Raw genomic sequence first — 18,494 nt, 5'->3', positions numbered from 1 at the left:
GGTAGGAAAGAGCAAGTACCCTCTTGCCATTAGGGATGTGCAGAATGTTCAGATCTTGGAACGTTCTGACTCAAATGGGCCATTTTGAGTGTTCTAGTCTCGGAACAGAATGCCCTTCACATGAAGGGCCTTGTTCTGAGCTCGGAATGGAACAATCCCATTCAGAGTGTTCCGAGAGACATTTTGGAATTCAAAACGGCACTCTTCTGGCCTCTGTGCATGTGCAGCAGCCATTTGTGTGGTCAGCACCACCACACAAATGACTGCTGTTCATGTGCAGAGGCTGGAAGAACACCATTATGGAGTCCAAAATGGCGCCATGAACATTTCAGGTCCAACCACAATTGGTTGGAACAACCGGCTCGACCGGTTGTTCTGACGGAATGTTCTGGGGTGTTTGCGTTTCATTCCAAGATGGGAAGGGAATGCAGAAATGGTCCTGTGCACATCCCTATTTCTCAACATTCTCCTAAGCTCCTTCGGAGTTGTGGAGGGTGATGTTTGCTACTCCAACCAAGGAATGGCCTCTTGCAAGGAATGGGTTGCAAGAGGCAACATTTGAACCCTTTCCACGAGTGCAGCGTCACTGGCCTTTTATCTATAAGAGTGTGTGAAAGTAAGGCAGGTCAGCACTTCCTTTTCTTGGTCATCCTGGACTTCACCAGAGGCAGACTAGCTCTAATGGCTCCAGGCACTGGCCTCTTCCTGCTGGCAGCATGGAAACTGCTTAGATTGCTGGCTTTGGCTAGTAGGTAGGCAGGGCAAACTTGGAGGCAATCAGTGAAGTGGCCTTATTTTAGGATTCAGTCCTTGATTTGTAAGCTTGTTTCTAAGAGTGCAGATGCATAAGGTGAGGAATTGGGGGAGAGGGCATGTTCTGCAGGGTTTGTCTGCCTATTGTAGATAGATCACTCTCCCCACAGATGCTGAAAGTAGAATTCAGGAATCCCACAGTTAGTTCCGGCCTCCACCATTAGAAATGTATTTAAAATCATCTCTCCAAACCCCCATAGGATCCTATGGGGACTCCTGCCTGCAACCTTGAAGAAGCTACTGCCAGTCTGTGTAGAGTACTGAGCTAGATGCACCAATAGTCTGATTCAGTATAAGGTAGCTTCCAGTGTTCCTAATGGGGTGTTTTGAATTTCCCTAGTGTTCCCTATGGCCGAAACACTTGAAATGTTTCAAGTCTGGTTTCATCGAAACAACTGGTTCAACAACTGGTTTTGATGAAAGATTTTGGCTGTCTGCGTTTTTGTGTTTGAGCTTGAAACAAAACGCACAAACTGTTTCATGTACATCCTGAGTGCATAGTTGCAATCTTCAGTCATCCAGGCCTGGTGGGGAGCAATGAGAACAGTGTGAATTAATGTCAGATCAGTGACAGTGTGGGGAAGAAAACGGAGACAAGAGGATTTGTAAGTAAGTTGGAGCAGGGACAAGAAAAGTGCCTTCCTTGTGGGTCTTCATGTGTGTCTCTTCCCATGTTGTCTCGGTGAGTGGAGAGGAAAGAAGCAGGCTGGAATCCTGGGCTGTAGGAAGCCTTGGTAGCTTAGTTTTCTCCTCCCATCACATCAGACTTGATCTTCACTTAACTGCTTTTAAATAACTGAGACTTGTTGCCAGTCACTGTCTTGCTGTGCAATAGACACTGAAGGCTTTGTCATCTTAGGTTTTCTTCTTCTTCATCTATTTCCTTTTTTAGGCACAACAAGTACTCCTAATGACTTATGGTACAATATCATTGAATTGCCATACCATGGTGAAAGTATCAGTATGTTGATTGCTCTGCCCACAGAAAGTACAACTCCTTTGTCTGCTGTTATTCCTCACATTAGCACAAAAACTATACAGAGCTGGATGACAACCATGGTACAAAAGAGAGTGCAGGTTATTTTGCCCAAGTAAGTACTGTGTTCCTCAGTTTCTTGCACAAGAATACTCCTATTGAAAAGCCTTCTACAATTACAGAATATTTTTAGCCTGGCTGATGGTTTGCCTCCACAGATTTACAACAGAAGCGGAAACTGATTTAAAAGAACCTCTACAAGAGCTTGGCATTCAAGATATGTTTGAACAGTCAAAAGCCAACTTTGCAAAAATAACACGTGAGTTATTATCCAATTCTCTTCATGCTCTTTAGGATTACTGCTTTATTATGTAACTGTAGAGATAATTGCTTGCATTGAAACTGTGCCACTGAAACAAGGCTTTGAACTTTCGCACTTAACAGTGCAGCCCTTTGATCTGTAGCAAAATGTTTTCCATACCAAGTGCTTGATTCATGTCGGTATGTATTCTTTGGCATGGTGCTACTGAAGATCAGACTATACATTACATTAAGCACATTTAACTTCTTTTGGGAAATGTATTACTTAATGCAACTAATATTATGAAAATTAATAACATTAAATTAGCAACAAATGAGTTTCTCATAATTTGTCCTTCAATAGTCACTTTAAGAAACAAGTGTATGTAAAGAATGCCTTCTACACGATATGATGCTGTACGAGTGTACAGAAGGCTCTAAATTCATACGTGGGGGCAGAGCCACCATTGCACAAACAGGTCCAAAGAACCCAGGCCACTGCACTCAGGGGCCGTGCCTCGCACCCCAGCCACAACCCTTGCATCTAACATCTAATGCAGGAGGCCAGTTTTCACTTGTGTCCCATTTCTGAGCAAATTTCGGCCAGCTCCGTGTTTGCAGCATGGCCAGGAACGTGTCTTCCTGCCTTTAAAGCAGGAAGAGCCGCACTCTGACGTCGGACACTGAGAACGTGGCTAGGGGGCTGCTGGCGATGGGCTGAACCGGGGCTGCCGCTGGCCTCCCTACACTACCGTTCATACATGTTTTGTGTGAATGACTTTACATGGATTCACTTAAAAAGTGAACCTGAGTTTAGGCTCCTCAAATGCACGCACACATAATGTGCGAAGATCTGTACTTGTGTACAGTCATACACCTGTGTTTCACATTCACTGTACGAGTATTGAACATAATGCCTGAATAAGGCTCTAAAAATTGGTTGCACATTAAGGCTGTCCTACCAGTTTTAAGTCCAAAGCACCATGACAGCCCTATAAAGTTAGTAATAATATAAGATGCAATTCCAGATAGCCACTGCATATTTTGTTTTTTTCTTAGGAATTTGATAAATGGTCAAATTCAGTGATTGAAATATTTTCCCCCAAACTATTTCTTTTTGGAGGTTGTTAGCTCTTCCATTCTTGCATAGACTAGTGCTGCAGTTAATATGTATGCAGTCTTTATTGACGAAATAACAACTGGATTGGGCCCCAGAATAAGACTGCCATATGCTGGAGGTTTTAACCTTGTGCCCATCCAAGGCCCCAGTCGCTGCACCCCCAACATACTCTTTGCATTAGGAAGGAAGTTCCTGTTGGCACCTCATGTAATGTGTATTTTCACCCTGGGCTCTGTGAAAATATGTGATCATTGCAGTTGATTACAGTGGAGTAGTGCTGATTAGGAAGCATGCTAACTAAGTTGATTCACTGGAGCTTGTTGTGGGTGTTGAAATGGGCTAGAGACTTAAACAAGGTACAAATTGGCTTCTGTTAAATTTTGAGTGGGTGGATTTATTGGCTACATTATAAAGAAAATATTGATGATTAGGACAGGCATTGAACTGCAGAGTTCTTCATACCTAGTCTTGGTTTAGAGTTGAGAGGGGAAAGCAGTTTTAAAAAATGCTTACACAGCTTTAGTAGCTGTGTAATACTTGCAATCAAATTACTCCCTGTCAGAACTGTTTCTCACACTTGAGTGAGAACCATTTATAACTAGCAACATTGCAACTTCAGAGAGTTCAGTTTGGACCTAGTTGTATAGAGAGCAGTTTCAAACACTTCACTCAGTGTTCAAGTGTTCAGTTTCCCCCTGCAAATTTAGTGAAAAAGGAGTTGGGTTGTATCAGGGTTGTGAAATTCTCATCCTTTGTCTTCTGTAATAAACAAGTCTTTGTCTATTGTAGTGATTGCTGAGAAGTACTGGCAGTATATGTCCCTAGTTCTGCAGCAGTTTAATGGAGATTGTAGAGTACCCAGAGACCATCTTGTGGTTTCTCTGTATTGAAAGCAATGCTGTTTCCACTGTAATACTTCTGAAGTTTATTTATTTTATTTTATTGTTGCATTTATATACCGCCTTTCATTAAAAGACAACCCCAAGGCGGTTTACAAAATTTAAAACATACAATAAAAAGGCAATAAAAACATCAAGCTAAAAATATAAAAACATATAAAATACAGGCGTAAAAACAATATACAACAGGTAAAAACACACAGAAGCAGCAGTAAAAACGATTATGTAAAAGCCTGGGTAAAAAGCCAAGTTTTAACAAGCTTTCTAAAAGCCGTGATGAAGTCCGAGGAACAAATGGCCACTGGGAGAGCATTCCAAAGTCTGGGAGCAGCAACAGAGAAGGCCCTGTCCCGAGTGCGCGACAGCCGGGCCTCTCTCATTGTCGGCACCCGGAGCAGGGCCCCATCAGATGTCCTTATCAAGCGGGCAGCAACCCTTGGGAGCAGGCGGTTCCTCAAATACCCCGGGCCCAAATCGTTAAGGGCTTTAAAGGTCAAAACCAGCACCTTGAATTGGACCCGGAAACGAACCGGCAGCCAGTGCAACTCTTTAAGAATGGGGGTGATGTGCTCCCAATGGGCAGCTCTGGATAAAACCCTCGATGCCGCGTTTTGCACTAGCTGCAGTTTCCGGATATTCTTCAAGGGCAGCCCCACGTAGAGCGTGTTACAGTAATTCAGCCGCGATGTGACTAAGGCATGGGTAACCGTGGCCAGATCTGTCTTCTCGAGAAAGGGACGCAGCTGGCGCACTAGCCGAAGCCGTGCAAAGGCACCCCTGGCCAGCGCCTCCACCTGAGCTTCCAAAAGCAGAGCCGGGTCCAGTAGTTGGGAGTGGTGTGCCTTACTTGGGAGTGGTGTGCCTTACTAAAACTAAAGCTGTACTTCTAATGCTTCATTACTGTTGCATTGGCATTGTTGTTTAATTAGTTGTATACTAAAGAACATGAGCACGCTTGTTCCAGTCAGCTTCCCTGCTCCCTTCTTGGCACAGCAGCCGCTGCACACCTCCCCCTCAAAATCCATTCCTTAGGACTGGGGAACTGCTAGCACAGGATTGTATAGGATGCAGAGGGCTGTAGGCATCAAGGGAAATCCCCTTCTCTTTGTACAAGAGACAGTTGAGATACCACCCATGGAGCAGCTGGGCAAATGTTTCTCCATTCTGGCACAAATAATGCTGATATGGGCTAAGGAGTTACTCATGAGTAGTCCTATTATAGTTGTCCTACATGATCCATTAAACGGGAGTACTCATGAGCAGTGTTCCCTCTAAGGCTTGCGCATGTGTGCGTGTTCACACATTCTTTGATGTCTGCTCAGTTAATTTTAGATCCTGCTCAGGTTGAATCAGGAAGGTCCCACACTGAATACATGTGTGCACACACTGCCTTGATACTGCCATCCAGAACAAAACTCATTCCGCACACAGATGAAAAAAATTAGAGAGAACACTGCTCATGAGTGACTCTGGATGTCAGCTATTATCTTAAATGACCCACCCTTGGTTGCTGATTCGGCTGAAAGCATGCAGTGCTTACAGCATACAGCAGGGCTGCTCATCTTCAGCCCTCCTGCAGATGTTGGCCTACAACTCCCATAATCCCTGGCTGTTGACCACTGTGGCTGGAGATTATGGGAGTTGTAGTCCCAAAATAGCTGGGGGGCCGAGGTTGAGCAGACCTGGTATACAGTCATCCCTTGCCAACTACGGTTTTACCAACTGTGGTTTTGAGTATATGTGAATAGGAAATTGTGACAGGTCTTGCCGACCATGACCCAAGTATTCACAGTTGGTGAGGTTTTTTAGGGATTGGGGGAGGGGGTTCAGCGATTTGATCTGCTCATTCCCCTTGCTGTCCCTTGCCAATTTAAAATGCCTTTGAGTGATTTGGGGTGGTGGTTTCAAAAATGTCCAGAGGTTCGATCTGCTCATTCTTCTTGGTGACTCTTGGCAATATTACAGGATTTTTTTAATTTTGTTTTAGCATTTTTAAAATATCTTTTCCCTTTATTTTTAGGACTTCTTGCAGTCTTGTTTCCCCTAACTCCCTGTTTCCCATAGACTTTAATGCCTCGCCTACTGTGAATTTGCTAACAGCGAGGTTTTGCCAGAACAGAACCCTAGTGGTTGGTGAGAGATGACTGTAATATCTTCATTCTCTAGTAGTATTGTATACTTTTACTACCTTGATCAGTAATGTGGGATATTGTTGAGTTCATCTTAATAGCAATAAAGGAATATGTAGAGTCTGGTTTCTGTACAGGTTCTTTGCTGTGTGTTTGTACAATTGGAAGGAATTGCTGCTTCAAGGAGTGTTAATGAGTGTATACACATCTGTTTAATTGTGTGTTCTGTGTTTTCCTCTAATAGGAACAGAAAGTCTTCATGTATCGCAGATTTTACAAAAAGCAAAGATTGAAGTAAGTGAAGATGGAACCAAAGCTTCTGGAGCAACAAGTAAGCAGCTAACATTTGTTTCAGCCAGAACACTTTAAGTAATTAAAATGTTGAGATAGATTTTATACAATTTTTAAAAGCACACCTGAAATTGGACTGCCAAATCAGATTTGGAGTAAATTTGACCAACATAAAAAAATAGTCCTGCATCTTGTCAAATTTGAATGGAAGTATGCTGTCACAAGGCAAAAATAAGTCTTCTGCAGCAGCACTTGGCCACTGAACACTGGAGAAGTGCCATACTTAATAGCTGTTAAGATCACCATATTTCCTGATCATTATGCACAATACAAAATATAGTTTTAAAGGTAACTTTCTTATGGGGCGGGGGGCACCTCTATGCTTTTACTACCCAAAGAGGGTAAAAAAATTAAACTCTTGTGGTGTAGAGTTATCATTATGGAGAGACTAATCATTCTGTTCTTTTTTCTTTCTTTCTTGCCCTGAAGCTGCAATATTAATAGCCAGGTCATCACCTCCTTGGTTTGTAGTAGACAGACCATTTGTATTCTTCATACGACACAATCCTACAGGTAAGCAGCTCTGTTGCTTAGTTTCATGGTGACTTTGTTTTATACTGGCAAAATATGAATAGTGTTCCCAGGAGATGAAAGCCTGATGTTAAAACAAAGGTGAACTCTTAGTGTCTATCCCCCTGTCTGGCAAAACAAGGTCCTATAACTCCTCTTGTGTTGTGCTAAGAGGTTTCTTCTTTTGGAGGAAAGAGAGCAATCTGCAGCTGTACAGGATTTCAACACTGGAGGGTTGTTGCCAAGAGCTGACAAGCTCTCTATTCTGCCTGCATATTCATTAGCTCATCTGCATAAATCGTGCATTTTGGAGGTTAAACAGCCAACAGTGTGGAAGGGGAAGAATTCTGGCATCAGTCCTCAGCCGTAGTCAGCTTAGACGATCAAAGGCACGCTGTGGTTCAGAAGAGGAGCACTGGCCACTTGTCAAAACACCCATCTTTACTCCATTTCTCGCCTCTGTTTCCCTTCTAATTGATATTCCAGGCTCAGCATAAGCTAGCTGCGTAGGGAAAACACCTTTTTGTCAGAAAATGACTGGTGAGAAATGAGGTCCTAGGGCATCTATTGACAAGCTAGAGTTTCAGTCTATTCTTACCTCTTCCCTCCCACTCCCCTGTCCTAGCTAAATACAGATTGAAAACAGAATCTGTTTTAAATCTGCATATTTTAAAAATATTTTTTGTGGAAATATCAGGTTGATTTTAATGGGACTTCCTGGTAAGTGGTGCTTGGAATAGCAGTCTTACATATATAAATGTGCTTATGCTGTATGTGTAGGGTCAGATCAGTCAAATTACCTAAACCAAATTAAGAAGATCTCATTTTGTATATCTGGATTCACATATTGACTTTGTCATTCCCATGAAGGAACAGTCTCCCCCATCCCCCCCCCACCTGTAAAAAAAGGCCACAGAACTCATATTCAGGTTCTTGAGACAGGTAGCTTCATGGTAGCTTTTCTCAGTAGTAAATTGGTAATGGAATATTCTGTGTTTTAGTTCCTTATTATGATTTGTCCTAAAATCCTGTTTTATTTAGTAGTGTATTAATATTCCCATTATGGACAATATCTAGCACTATATGGGCAAATGAAAGATGGCTACTGGCTTCACCTTTTATTTTAATCTGGTTCCGTGGCCCAAAATGAACAATCTAAAAATAAATGCAAGGTGGACACAGCAACAGCCACTGGAGGGTTGGAGGGACAGTGGTTCTTCACCTGCCAAATATAAGAGAATCACCACTTTAAAAGGTGCCTTTTCATCATTATTTAAGTCCATCCAGAAAATGTTCAAACACAATCATGACTAAAACTGCCAAAAAGTGTGTGGACTGGTATTAGTTTCAGTGGCTAAAACTTTAAAAAGTAGCACAATCCAAAACCGCATCTTCTGGCAGTATTTAAAGTTGTGTGTATCAAAACGTTCAGGTTAACTATTGTGGATGCATCATAGAGACTTCTGAGGGTGAGTAGCAAGTGGGAGTGATAGATTCCGATCTGGAAACCATGATAATGGACATGGCTAAAACTGTCACAGTTCTTACTGAATATAATAAGTTGGAGGGAGGTCTGAAAGCTTTGGACAGTTGCCAAATGTCTTGCTCTTGTGGCGCACCTATGCCTGAAAAAGCTGCATGACTGAGAGCAGCAGATACAGCTCTCTCCATCACTACATCTATATGCTGGGTAGACTTGAACCTTCCCTTTGGGGGGGTGTCATGCACTCTGGAACACAGCAGCCCTGCTAGGGCAAAGTAGCCACCCCACCAATGAAAAGGTGGCTTTCCTCTGGTCATTGCTGCTGCTTCGGATTTCACAAATGAGCCTCTGCATGGAATTATAGAAGAAATATCATTGCTGTGCATGCTGAATAGCTGCCTTGTGTTTGAGGAGATGAGAGTAACAGGGAGATGCTGATGAATGATCTAACTTTCCAATTACAATATGCCCCCATGTATTGTTAGCACTGCATACTTGCAAAAGAAAATGAAGGAAAATCATTGTATTAAGCACCAGCAACCTTGGACTTGTTTCTCTTCCGCTTTTCTTTGCCTCCAAGTTGCCTGGTCATGGAGAATTACTGCTAGTACAAATTCTATAACCTGCCTTGGCAGGAAATGGGAAACTGTTTTCTTGTTGGTAGGATTAGGAAGTGCACTTACATTCTTCAGTACATGGTACATTGAGATAGGGAGGCAGGCAGATCACTGACTGGAATGATTGACTAATCATTCAGAGCTGATTTGAGTCCATTGGCCCATAGGGAGGAGAGGGCAGGAGCGTGTGGCTGCAGGGCAGATAAATAAATAGTTTTGTGATTACTTGACAGAACATAAGGACAGCCCTGCTGGATCACACCCAAGGCCCCTAGTCCAGCATCCTCTTTCACACAGTGGCCCACCAGATGCCGCTGGAAGCTTACCGGCAGGGGTTGAGGGCATGTCCTCTCTCCTGCTGTTACTCCCCTTTAACTGGTGTTCAGAGGCATTGCATCTGCCTCTGAGGCTGGAGGTGGCCTATAGCCCTCAGACTAGTAGCCATTGATAGACGTCTCCTCCTTGAAGTTATCCAAACCCCCCTTAAAGCCATCCAGGTTGTTGGCTGTCACCACATCTTGTGGCAGAGAATTCCACAAGTTGATTATGCATTCTGTGAAAAGGTTCTTCCTTTTTGTTGGTCCGATGTTTCTTGGAAATCATTTTCATGGGATGACCCCTGGTTCTAGTGTTATGCGAGAAGGAGAAATATTTCTCTCTATCCATTTCTCCACACCTTGCATGATTTTATAGACCTCTATCATGTCTCGCTGCAGTTGTCTTTTTTCTAAACTAAATAGCCCCAGGTGTTGTAGCCTTACTTCATAAGAAAGGTGCTCTAGGCCCCTGATCATCTTGGTTGCCCTCTTCTGCACCTTTTCCAGATCTACAATATCCTTAAGGTATGCTGTGTAGAATTGTACTCAGTATTTCAAGTGTGGCTGCATAGTGAGTCAACACTTTCAGTGAGCTCTCCACAACAACCTCTTATATTATTTATTATTATGTGTAAACTGCCCTGAGCAGTTTGGAAGGGCGGTATAGAAATCGAATAAATAATAATAATAATAAATAATTAATAACCTCAAGATCTTCCTCCTGGTCAGTCACCAACAGCTCAGATCCCATCAGCGTATACTTGAAGTTGGGGTTTTTTGTCCCAATGTGTATCACTTTATACTTGCCAACATTGAACTGCATTTGCCATTTTGTCGCCCACTTACCCAGTTTGGAGTAATCCTTTTGGAGCTCCTCACAAACTGTTTTGGATCTCACTACCCGAACGAGTTTGGTATAATCTGCAAATTTGACCCTGTCGCTGCTTACTCCAACTTCTAGATCATTTATGAATAAATTAAAAAGCCTCAGTCCCAGTACAGATCTCTGAGGGACCTCACTTATTTTCCTCCATTGTGATCCATTGGATGGATGCTGTCTGGCCCTGGTGATTTGCTAGTTTTTGATTTTTCCAGAAAGTTTAGAACATCATGGCTTGTCACTTCTACCTGACACTGTTCTTTAGTCTCTGTCCCTGAGAAACCCAGTTCAGAAACAGGTATACACTCTGTATCCTCTACCCTCTGTGGTAGCAGGCATGACTTGTCCCCTTAGCTAAGCAGGGTCCACCCTGGTTGCATATGAATGGGAGACTAGAATAGGGGTGAGTCCGGACCGGTCCGGCGGCCATTCTAAAGAATGGCCGAACTGCCGGACCGGTTCGGCTCTTGCTGGTCCAGGTCCGGGTGGGGGGTATTGCTTTAAGGCGGGATGGCTTGCTTACCCCTCCCGCCTCTTTGCCCCCTCCAGCGCCTGTATTTAACAGACAAACGGGGCGCTGGAAACCAGCTGCCCCCGCCGCCGCCCCCCCTGCCGCGAGCAGATTTACCCTTCAAAACTCCCAATACCCCTGCCGTCGCCCGCCAGCCCTCCCTCCCTCCCTCCCGGCGATCAGAGGCCCGGTCTACCCGGCCTTTTCCCGGCGGGTAGACCGGGCCTCCGGCGATCGGCGTGCTTTGCGGCGCGCGCAAAGCGCCTTCAGTATGCAGCAGGCCTTCATAACGAGAGGAGCTCCGTCCGGTAGCTCCTCTCGTTTTTTCTAAAGCATTGGGTGACTCCTCGGGCGGGCGGGCAGCTGGGAGGGAGGGAGGGAGGGCTGGCGGGCGACGGCAAGGGTATTGGCAGTTTTGAAGGGTAAATCTGCTCGGGGCGGGGGCGGCTGGTTTCCAGTGCCCCGTTTGTCTGTTAAATACGGGCGCTGGAGGGGGCAAAGAGGCGGGAGGGGTAAGCAAGCCCTCCCTTCGGTGCCAGTCCGGACTGCTCCGGACCGTGCACATCCCTAGATTAGAAGTGAGCACTGTAAGATATTCCCCTCGGGATGGAGCTGCTCTGAGATGAGCATCTAGGTTCCAAGTTCCCTCCCTGGCTTCTCCAAGATAGTGCTGAGAGGGATTCCTGCCTGCAACCTTGGTGAAGCCACTGTCAGTCTGTGAAGACAATACTGAGCTAGATAGAGCAAGGGTCTGACTCAGTATATGGCAGTTTCCTGTGTTCCTCAAAGAAATCATTTAGCTTCTCTGCAACCTCCATAATAATCGGTTTCACTTCCTCATTGTCTAATGGTCTAACCGCCTCCCTCTCAGGTTTCTTGCTCTGATGTATTTTTAAAATTTTCTTATTCCCCTTGATGCTTTTAGCTAGATGTTCCTCAAACTGTCTTTTTGCCTCCCTTGTTGTCACCTTACTTTTCCCCCCACCATAGTTTGTGTTCCTTTCTGTTCTCTTCATTTGGACAGCCCTTCCAATTTCTGAAGGAAGTCTTCTTCCCCTTTATAACTTCCTTGACTTTATCTGTTAGCCATGCTAGCATCCTCCCGGTCTTGGTTGTACCTTTCCTCCTTTTTGGTATATATTCTAACTGGGCTTCTAGTATTGTAGTTTTAAATAAACTCCATGCATTCTGGAGTGAAGTGACTCTTCTCATTTTGCCTTTCAATTTTCTTTTCACCATACTCCTTATTTTGGAGAAGTTTCCTCTTCTGAAATTCAGAGTATGTTAGATGTCCTTGGTGATTCTCTCCCCACATATATACTGAATTTGATCACACTATGGTCACTGTTCTCTAAAGAGTCCATGACATTACGCACCAGGTCCTGGGTGCCACTCAAAATTAAGTCCAAGGTCGCCTTCTCTATGGTTGGTTCCATGGCCAACTGTTCTAGGACACAGTCATTCAGTGTATCTAGAAATTTGAAGTCTTTGTCATTACCTGCCTTAATTTACCCAGTGTGGGTAATTGAAGTCACCCATTATTACTGCCCTGTCTCTCCTTGACACTTCCCTGATTTCCTTCTGCAACTCCCAGTCACTGTCAGTGTTTTGATTCGGAGGGCAATAGCACATTCCCCAGTAGCACATTTCCTCTCAGGCCTTGTATCCACAGGGTTTCTGTGGAGGACTTTGGTCCTCCTAGGTTTTCTAGCTTGTTAGATTCTATGCCTTCTTTAACATACAGTGCTACTCCACCTCCAAGGCACCCCCCCCGTCCTTTCTATAAAGTTTATATCCAGGGAAAACAGTGTCCCACTGGTTCTTGCTGTTCCACCACGTTTCTGTTATACCCACTATATTTCTTCATTAGCAACTAAGCACTTCAACTCACCCATCTTGACTTGGAGGCTTCTGGCACTGGCATATAAGTACTTATACTCTGAATCTCTTACCTGGTTTTTGCTGTCTTTCTTCTGGCTTGTAGAGGATCATCCCCTGTGTGCGAGGATATGGGCTCATCATCCACGGGAAGGGGTCCAGTGTTCTCTCTAACTTCCTTCATCTGCGGAATGAACTTTGTTCTGGGCAGCAGTACCAAAGCAGTGTGTGTGCAAGTGCATTCAGAGTGGGGCCTTCCTGATTCAACCTGAATAGGATCTAAAATTAACAGAGCAGACATTTCACACACATATGCACGCCTTAGAGGGAACACTGAAGGGGTCCCTTCTAACGTAGCATTTCCCTCTTGCTCAGACTGATGTTCTCCTTGCCCGAGACTTTCATTCTCCCTAACAGCAGAGGAGCTATCAGCTTTGGAGTGGGATGCCTCTACCATGTCTCTCAAGGTCTCATCCACATACCTCTCTGAGCTTCTCCAGATCTGCCAACTTAGTCTTGAGGGAACGAACTTGTTTCCTGAGAGCCAGGAGCCGCTTGCACTGAGCACACACCCATGACTTCTGCCCATGGGGCAAATAATCATACATGCAACAGTTTGTGCAATATACTGGGAAGTGCTCCTTCCTCTGCTGGATTTCTGTCTTCGTAACTGGTTTTGTTGGCTGTTCAGAGAATTTGAAGATTGTTTATTAGAAAGTTAGGCCTTAGCTGTATTGGTCAGGTATTTAACAATTTAAACTTTCTTTCACAAGAGGGAGTAGTACTTACCTTCCCACTGGGCTCCTTGTGATCAAGGGGACTCGTTTCAGGCTCCCCTGCACACTTCCCAATTGAACTCCACGCAAAACTCCAATGCTCTGTTTGCTATCCCTGTTCGCTAATTTCTCTGGCCTTCATCTCTTATATAGAGAGTAGGCTTCAAACTGAAACAGGAATGTGGCCCCTCCCACCAGATGTGACTCACTACAGCCCTAGATGACTCCTCCCTCTGTCCCTCTCCAGGAGGAGAGAAACAACAACTAAATGCCACAGAGCCCCCACAGCATTCCCTGGCAAATGCTAGCCCTGGCAAAAAACCAAACACAGACACATGCACTGGGATTTTTCCCTTAAAGAGAAACCAGCCCTTCAAAATTCTCCCCTTCTCCTGTTAGTTTGTTTGAAGGGAAAAGGGCGGCTGTTGGTGGTTGGGTTTTTTTGTAGAAAAGCTTGCGAATCTCCCCGAGTCTGCTTTTGCTCTTCCCAGAGTAGACTTCAAACTGAAACAGGAATGTGACTCACAGGAATGTGCTCCCTACTATTTTCCCAAAATGTATATTTCTATGCATTATATGTGCCATGGATTGAGGCTGATGAATGGGGGGAGGGAGCATAATTAGAAAATTATGGTAATAGGTCTTTTGATTAGGTGCTCATGAAGTGTTGGTATATGAGTAAGAGATAATTTTAAGAAACCTTAAAATTTTAAGGTTTTAATTCATGGTGATTTTTAAATTGTTAAATTGTTTTAACTTTTTGTATATATTTTAACTTGTTTTATACTATTGTTAACCACCCAGAGACGAAAGTTTGGGGCAGTGTACAAATGTAATAAATAAAATAAATACAAATAAATAAATAAGAGAGGGTGCTGTCTCCAAGATGCTCTTCCATTCCATGGTCAGCCTAACTCTCACTGGCAGTTTCCCATCAAATACCTACTTTGGGATCATTGCCTGTTTAAGAAGATAATGCTGTAATTGCAATATCCATCTATCCCCTTAGAATTGCATTGTAACTTTGTCTACAGTTGTTCTGCTTGATGTGGCCTATCTCTCACCATCCAGATTTGAGCAGTCTGAATTTGTCATGGATTTTTATTGTGATCGGTAAATGGGTACTTGGATGTTTCCCACTAACAGGACCTAGAAGTCCTGAAATTTGACTGGATTGTGCCCTTGGTATGATTGAAAATGGGTTCTTGTCAGTTTTGTGAATATATAGAGCCTTACTGTCCTAAACATTGTCTTCTCCTCTCAAAACTCAAATAAGATACATAGCTGTCTAGTAGTTTTTAAAGAATTCTTACTTAATGTGCCTGAGGTTATTACATTATGTTTTGTATATTATAAAATTATCTGTATATATGCTTCTTAGAGCTTGTGGATTCAAGGACATGTGAAGATCACAATTTAATAAGCAAAAGCAACCCTTTATTTTATGAAGATGCTGTATTGATAGTCCCTAGGACAGCAATTCAACAAAATAGCCTCAAAAAAGTTAACTTCTAACTCTGTATCAGAGACTAACATGTTTTCAATAGATTGATAATTAAGTTAAACCTTGCAGTCTAGATTGTACTAAATATTTAGCCTTATTAAACAGGGCACTTGTGAATTAATATATCATCTCCAATTTCTTCTTCAGGTGCAGTTTTGTTTATGGGACAAATCAACAAACCTTGAACATGAGAAGAAATCCTTCTGAAGCAAATTCAAGATTGATGCCCTTAGTTCAGTTTTAAATATTTTTGTACACTATTCTTTGGCTATGAACTAGCTCTTGAGTATGGTGTCAACTAGGTTTTGAAAAGGAGTCTTAAGTAGTTGGGGATTTTGTGTTTGTATGTGTGTGGGGGGGGACACCTTTTCAAAACAATTTTAAAGATTCTTAAGACTACTGATTAGTTCCCTGTGCTAACAACTTTTGAAATTCTGTTTGGTCTAAATATTTTGTATTGTGATTTGAGAAGTCTTTAACCAGATTTGGAACTAAAGGGACAACTTCTATATTTTTGTTTGGTTTGTACATGCGCTTCTAATACTACTGTTGTCCACTGAGTAGTTTGATTGGGCATCCTTGTTTAGAAATGAATTTAAAGCTTTAGCCATTTTTATTTTATATTGTGCATGTATTGCTGAGATTTAAACTAATGTCCCAGTTTAACGCCTTTGCATTGGTGTAATGTAAACTTGTCATTGCTAGTATACACTTTCTATGGATTTAAATTTTATATTTTTTGGTACAAAGGGAAAAATAAAAAGCATTATGAACAGTTGAAAATTACAGTGTCAGTGTTGTTGAAAGGAAAGAATTCATTAGTTGTGCTCCAGAGTCATGGATAAACTCAGTTGCCATATGAAAAATAACACGGGCTTCATTTTTCCCTGGTCTGGTAGAACCTCACTACTCTCTGATGTGGTAAACATGTCTTGCCAAGAATGACCTGCATCTGCATGGGAAAATATTTATAAATTATAACGGTATTACATATACAGGTAACTACTGAGGATTGTGTGTCTCTGTCAGACAATAGATGTATGTTAACCTTTGAAATCGAAATGCATGGTTTCATACTCAAAGGCCACTGTCTAGGACCAGTGTGGTACCATACTTGGCTAACGAAGAAACTTCTGGCATTGCAGCTTCCTTGCTTAAGCATTTTAGTAACACACAAATGAGTTTTACAGCCTCTCAGTTCTGTGACTACATTTGTAAGGCCTGTCTTAGGTGAGAACTCCCATCTGCTTAATTGAGTCTTAGCTACCTCCTCCCACACATTTCCTGTATACATTCTCTTCCTCGTGAATTTTTCTTTTGAAACTATATGGAAGCTACCTGTAACTTCCAAGTAACTGATCATGAAGCAAAATTGCCTTCCGTAGGAATATCCTCTTAAAAGACGGGCAGTGGTTTATTTTGTAGTGAAAGGGAAAATTTAAGTTTATTCATAGTCCAAAACAGCATTAAGAATTTAGTTTCTCATGTATATATTCTTAAAATATACTGCATTGTATACATCAATGCTGATGTTCATCACAGGTTAAAAGTTGCAGATATACTACCATTGACTGGTACAGATTCCCATCTTCACACATACTTTTAGAATGTTCTGGCTACCACCATTGATGGTCTATTAATTTTTAATGCCTGCTTTCTGCAATGGAACAATGCAACATGAATTCTTCAGACATGTATCAAAAACGGCAGAAAGTGTGCAACTTTATCACATGCTGGGTACCTACTACTACCACTACCAAAATTCACCAAGTGTTTTACATAGAAAAATAAGATGTGTTTTCCTGTACCCAAAGGATTCATGATCTAAAAAGAAATCTAATTAGAAGTGTTGCTGTATTTGGTATGTTAAGAGGTTCAGTCCCAATTGGAAAGCACTGCAGGAACACAAGATAAAGTGTGTCGTTGAGTAGATAGCAGCAAAAGCTCCTGGAGATATGCAGTGCTGGGGTTGAAGAGGACCAGTTGCTCTTCTCTGTAATATAAAGAGAATCACCACTTTGAAAAGTGCCTCTTTGCCCCATTAGCATTTGTTGCAAAACACCTTGTAAGTTATGTGTCAAAAGTGCATGACAAGAACATTAACTTTGGAAGCTGAAGAGTGGGCGATTCAGTCTCCTCTGCAGCAATGTACAGGTGAAACTCGAAAAATTAGAATATCGTGCAAAAGTTCATTAATTTCAGTAATGCAAATTAAAAGGTGAAACTGGTATATGAGATAGACGCATTACATGCAAAGCGAGGTAAGTCAAGCCTTAATTTGTTATAATTGTGATGATCATGGCGTACAGCTCATGAGAACCCATCAAGTGGATTGTCTTCTTGACATGTTACATTAACCCAGTTGCTTCTAATTTCATCAGTGCCCTGAGATTCATAAGACTAGCTTCTTGGAGATGTGAACTTTTAAAAGCTTTTAATATTTTTACTTATACACATGTTGGTTTTTCTGCAACACTGAATTCTGGAGATGGTGACCAGCATTCACATAAATCAATATTGTGCCGTGGTTTCATTAACCCTGGGAGCACAGAGTAACAACATCAGTTGACTATTTAATTACATATTTCAGGAGACACTCTGTAAACTTCTTAATGTAAAAGTGTATCGATTCCTGTACCATCCTAAAGTGTGATGAAACACTGATCTTCATCTTAGCTCAATGTCTTACACTTCCACTCCACCCTAAGGGCCCTGAATGGGGTACATTCCTCCCTTTTGTTACTGAATAAGGACAATCCTTGCTTTTTGTCATTGAAGGGACAGGGTCATCAAGGTCTGCTCTTAAATTCTTTTTCACAGTAGGTGACCAACTCAAATCAGACCTACCTTTAGACATGTAGACCCACTGAGGAGGAACCTCCAGTTTGGAAGGACAACCTCAACCCTTGATTGGCCTAAGACCAGGGTTACATCAGAGAGATGCTGGCTCTTTTCATTGAATCCCAGAGCAGTCTATCTCCAAAAGAGTGGGGAAGACTTCTCCCTCTAATCACTATAAAGTATGGGCCAAATCCCCTCACCATGTCACCAGCAGCTAGTAGGGTCTCAAGGGAGACACTAGAGATTAACACTCGCTTAGCCAAGGACCTGCCTATTGCTAGACTAAGGTGAAACTCAGTACTAATGAACACTTTTGTATTTTCTTTTGAATTCCTGCGTGCCTTTCTTTACTTTGAATTTCCCCTCGTATCCCCAATTCCTTATTCTATCTATGTGTGCAACCCTTATTTACTTAATAAATTTCATATAATTCGAAGTGGCTTCAATCTGGTTTTTAAAGGGTTCTGGAGGTCGGCCAGCGATGTGTTCGCAGTGTGGCCAGGCAGGAGTGGTTCTCCCTTTTAAATTGCATTTTTTAAAATCAAGAGTGGTGCTGGCCAATTTTCCCCACCAATGGGGCTGTGGCCCT

General features: G+C 42.6%; 1 protein-coding gene across 1 annotated transcript in view; it reads left to right on the top strand.

Annotated features, from left to right (window-relative positions):
- Positions 1-15,847, top strand: part of SERPINE2 (serpin family E member 2) — a 51,560-nt gene extending 35,713 nt beyond the window's left edge. The window contains exons 5-9 of the mRNA XM_053309090.1: positions 1,706-1,904; positions 2,008-2,108; positions 6,482-6,568; positions 7,018-7,101; positions 15,212-15,847. Of these exons, the coding sequence (XP_053165065.1) occupies positions 1,706-1,904; positions 2,008-2,108; positions 6,482-6,568; positions 7,018-7,101; positions 15,212-15,249 (509 nt within the window). The 3' untranslated portion in view covers positions 15,250-15,847. The remainder of the gene's footprint in view (positions 1-1,705; positions 1,905-2,007; positions 2,109-6,481; positions 6,569-7,017; positions 7,102-15,211) is intronic.
- Positions 15,848-18,494: the final 2,647 nt, after the last annotated feature.

Source organism: Hemicordylus capensis, chromosome 3 (genome assembly GCF_027244095.1).
Source record: "Hemicordylus capensis ecotype Gifberg chromosome 3, rHemCap1.1.pri, whole genome shotgun sequence".
In the NCBI taxonomy this organism is placed as follows: domain Eukaryota; kingdom Metazoa; phylum Chordata; class Lepidosauria; order Squamata; family Cordylidae; genus Hemicordylus; species Hemicordylus capensis.
This window is presented reverse-complemented; position numbering and strand designations above follow the sequence as displayed.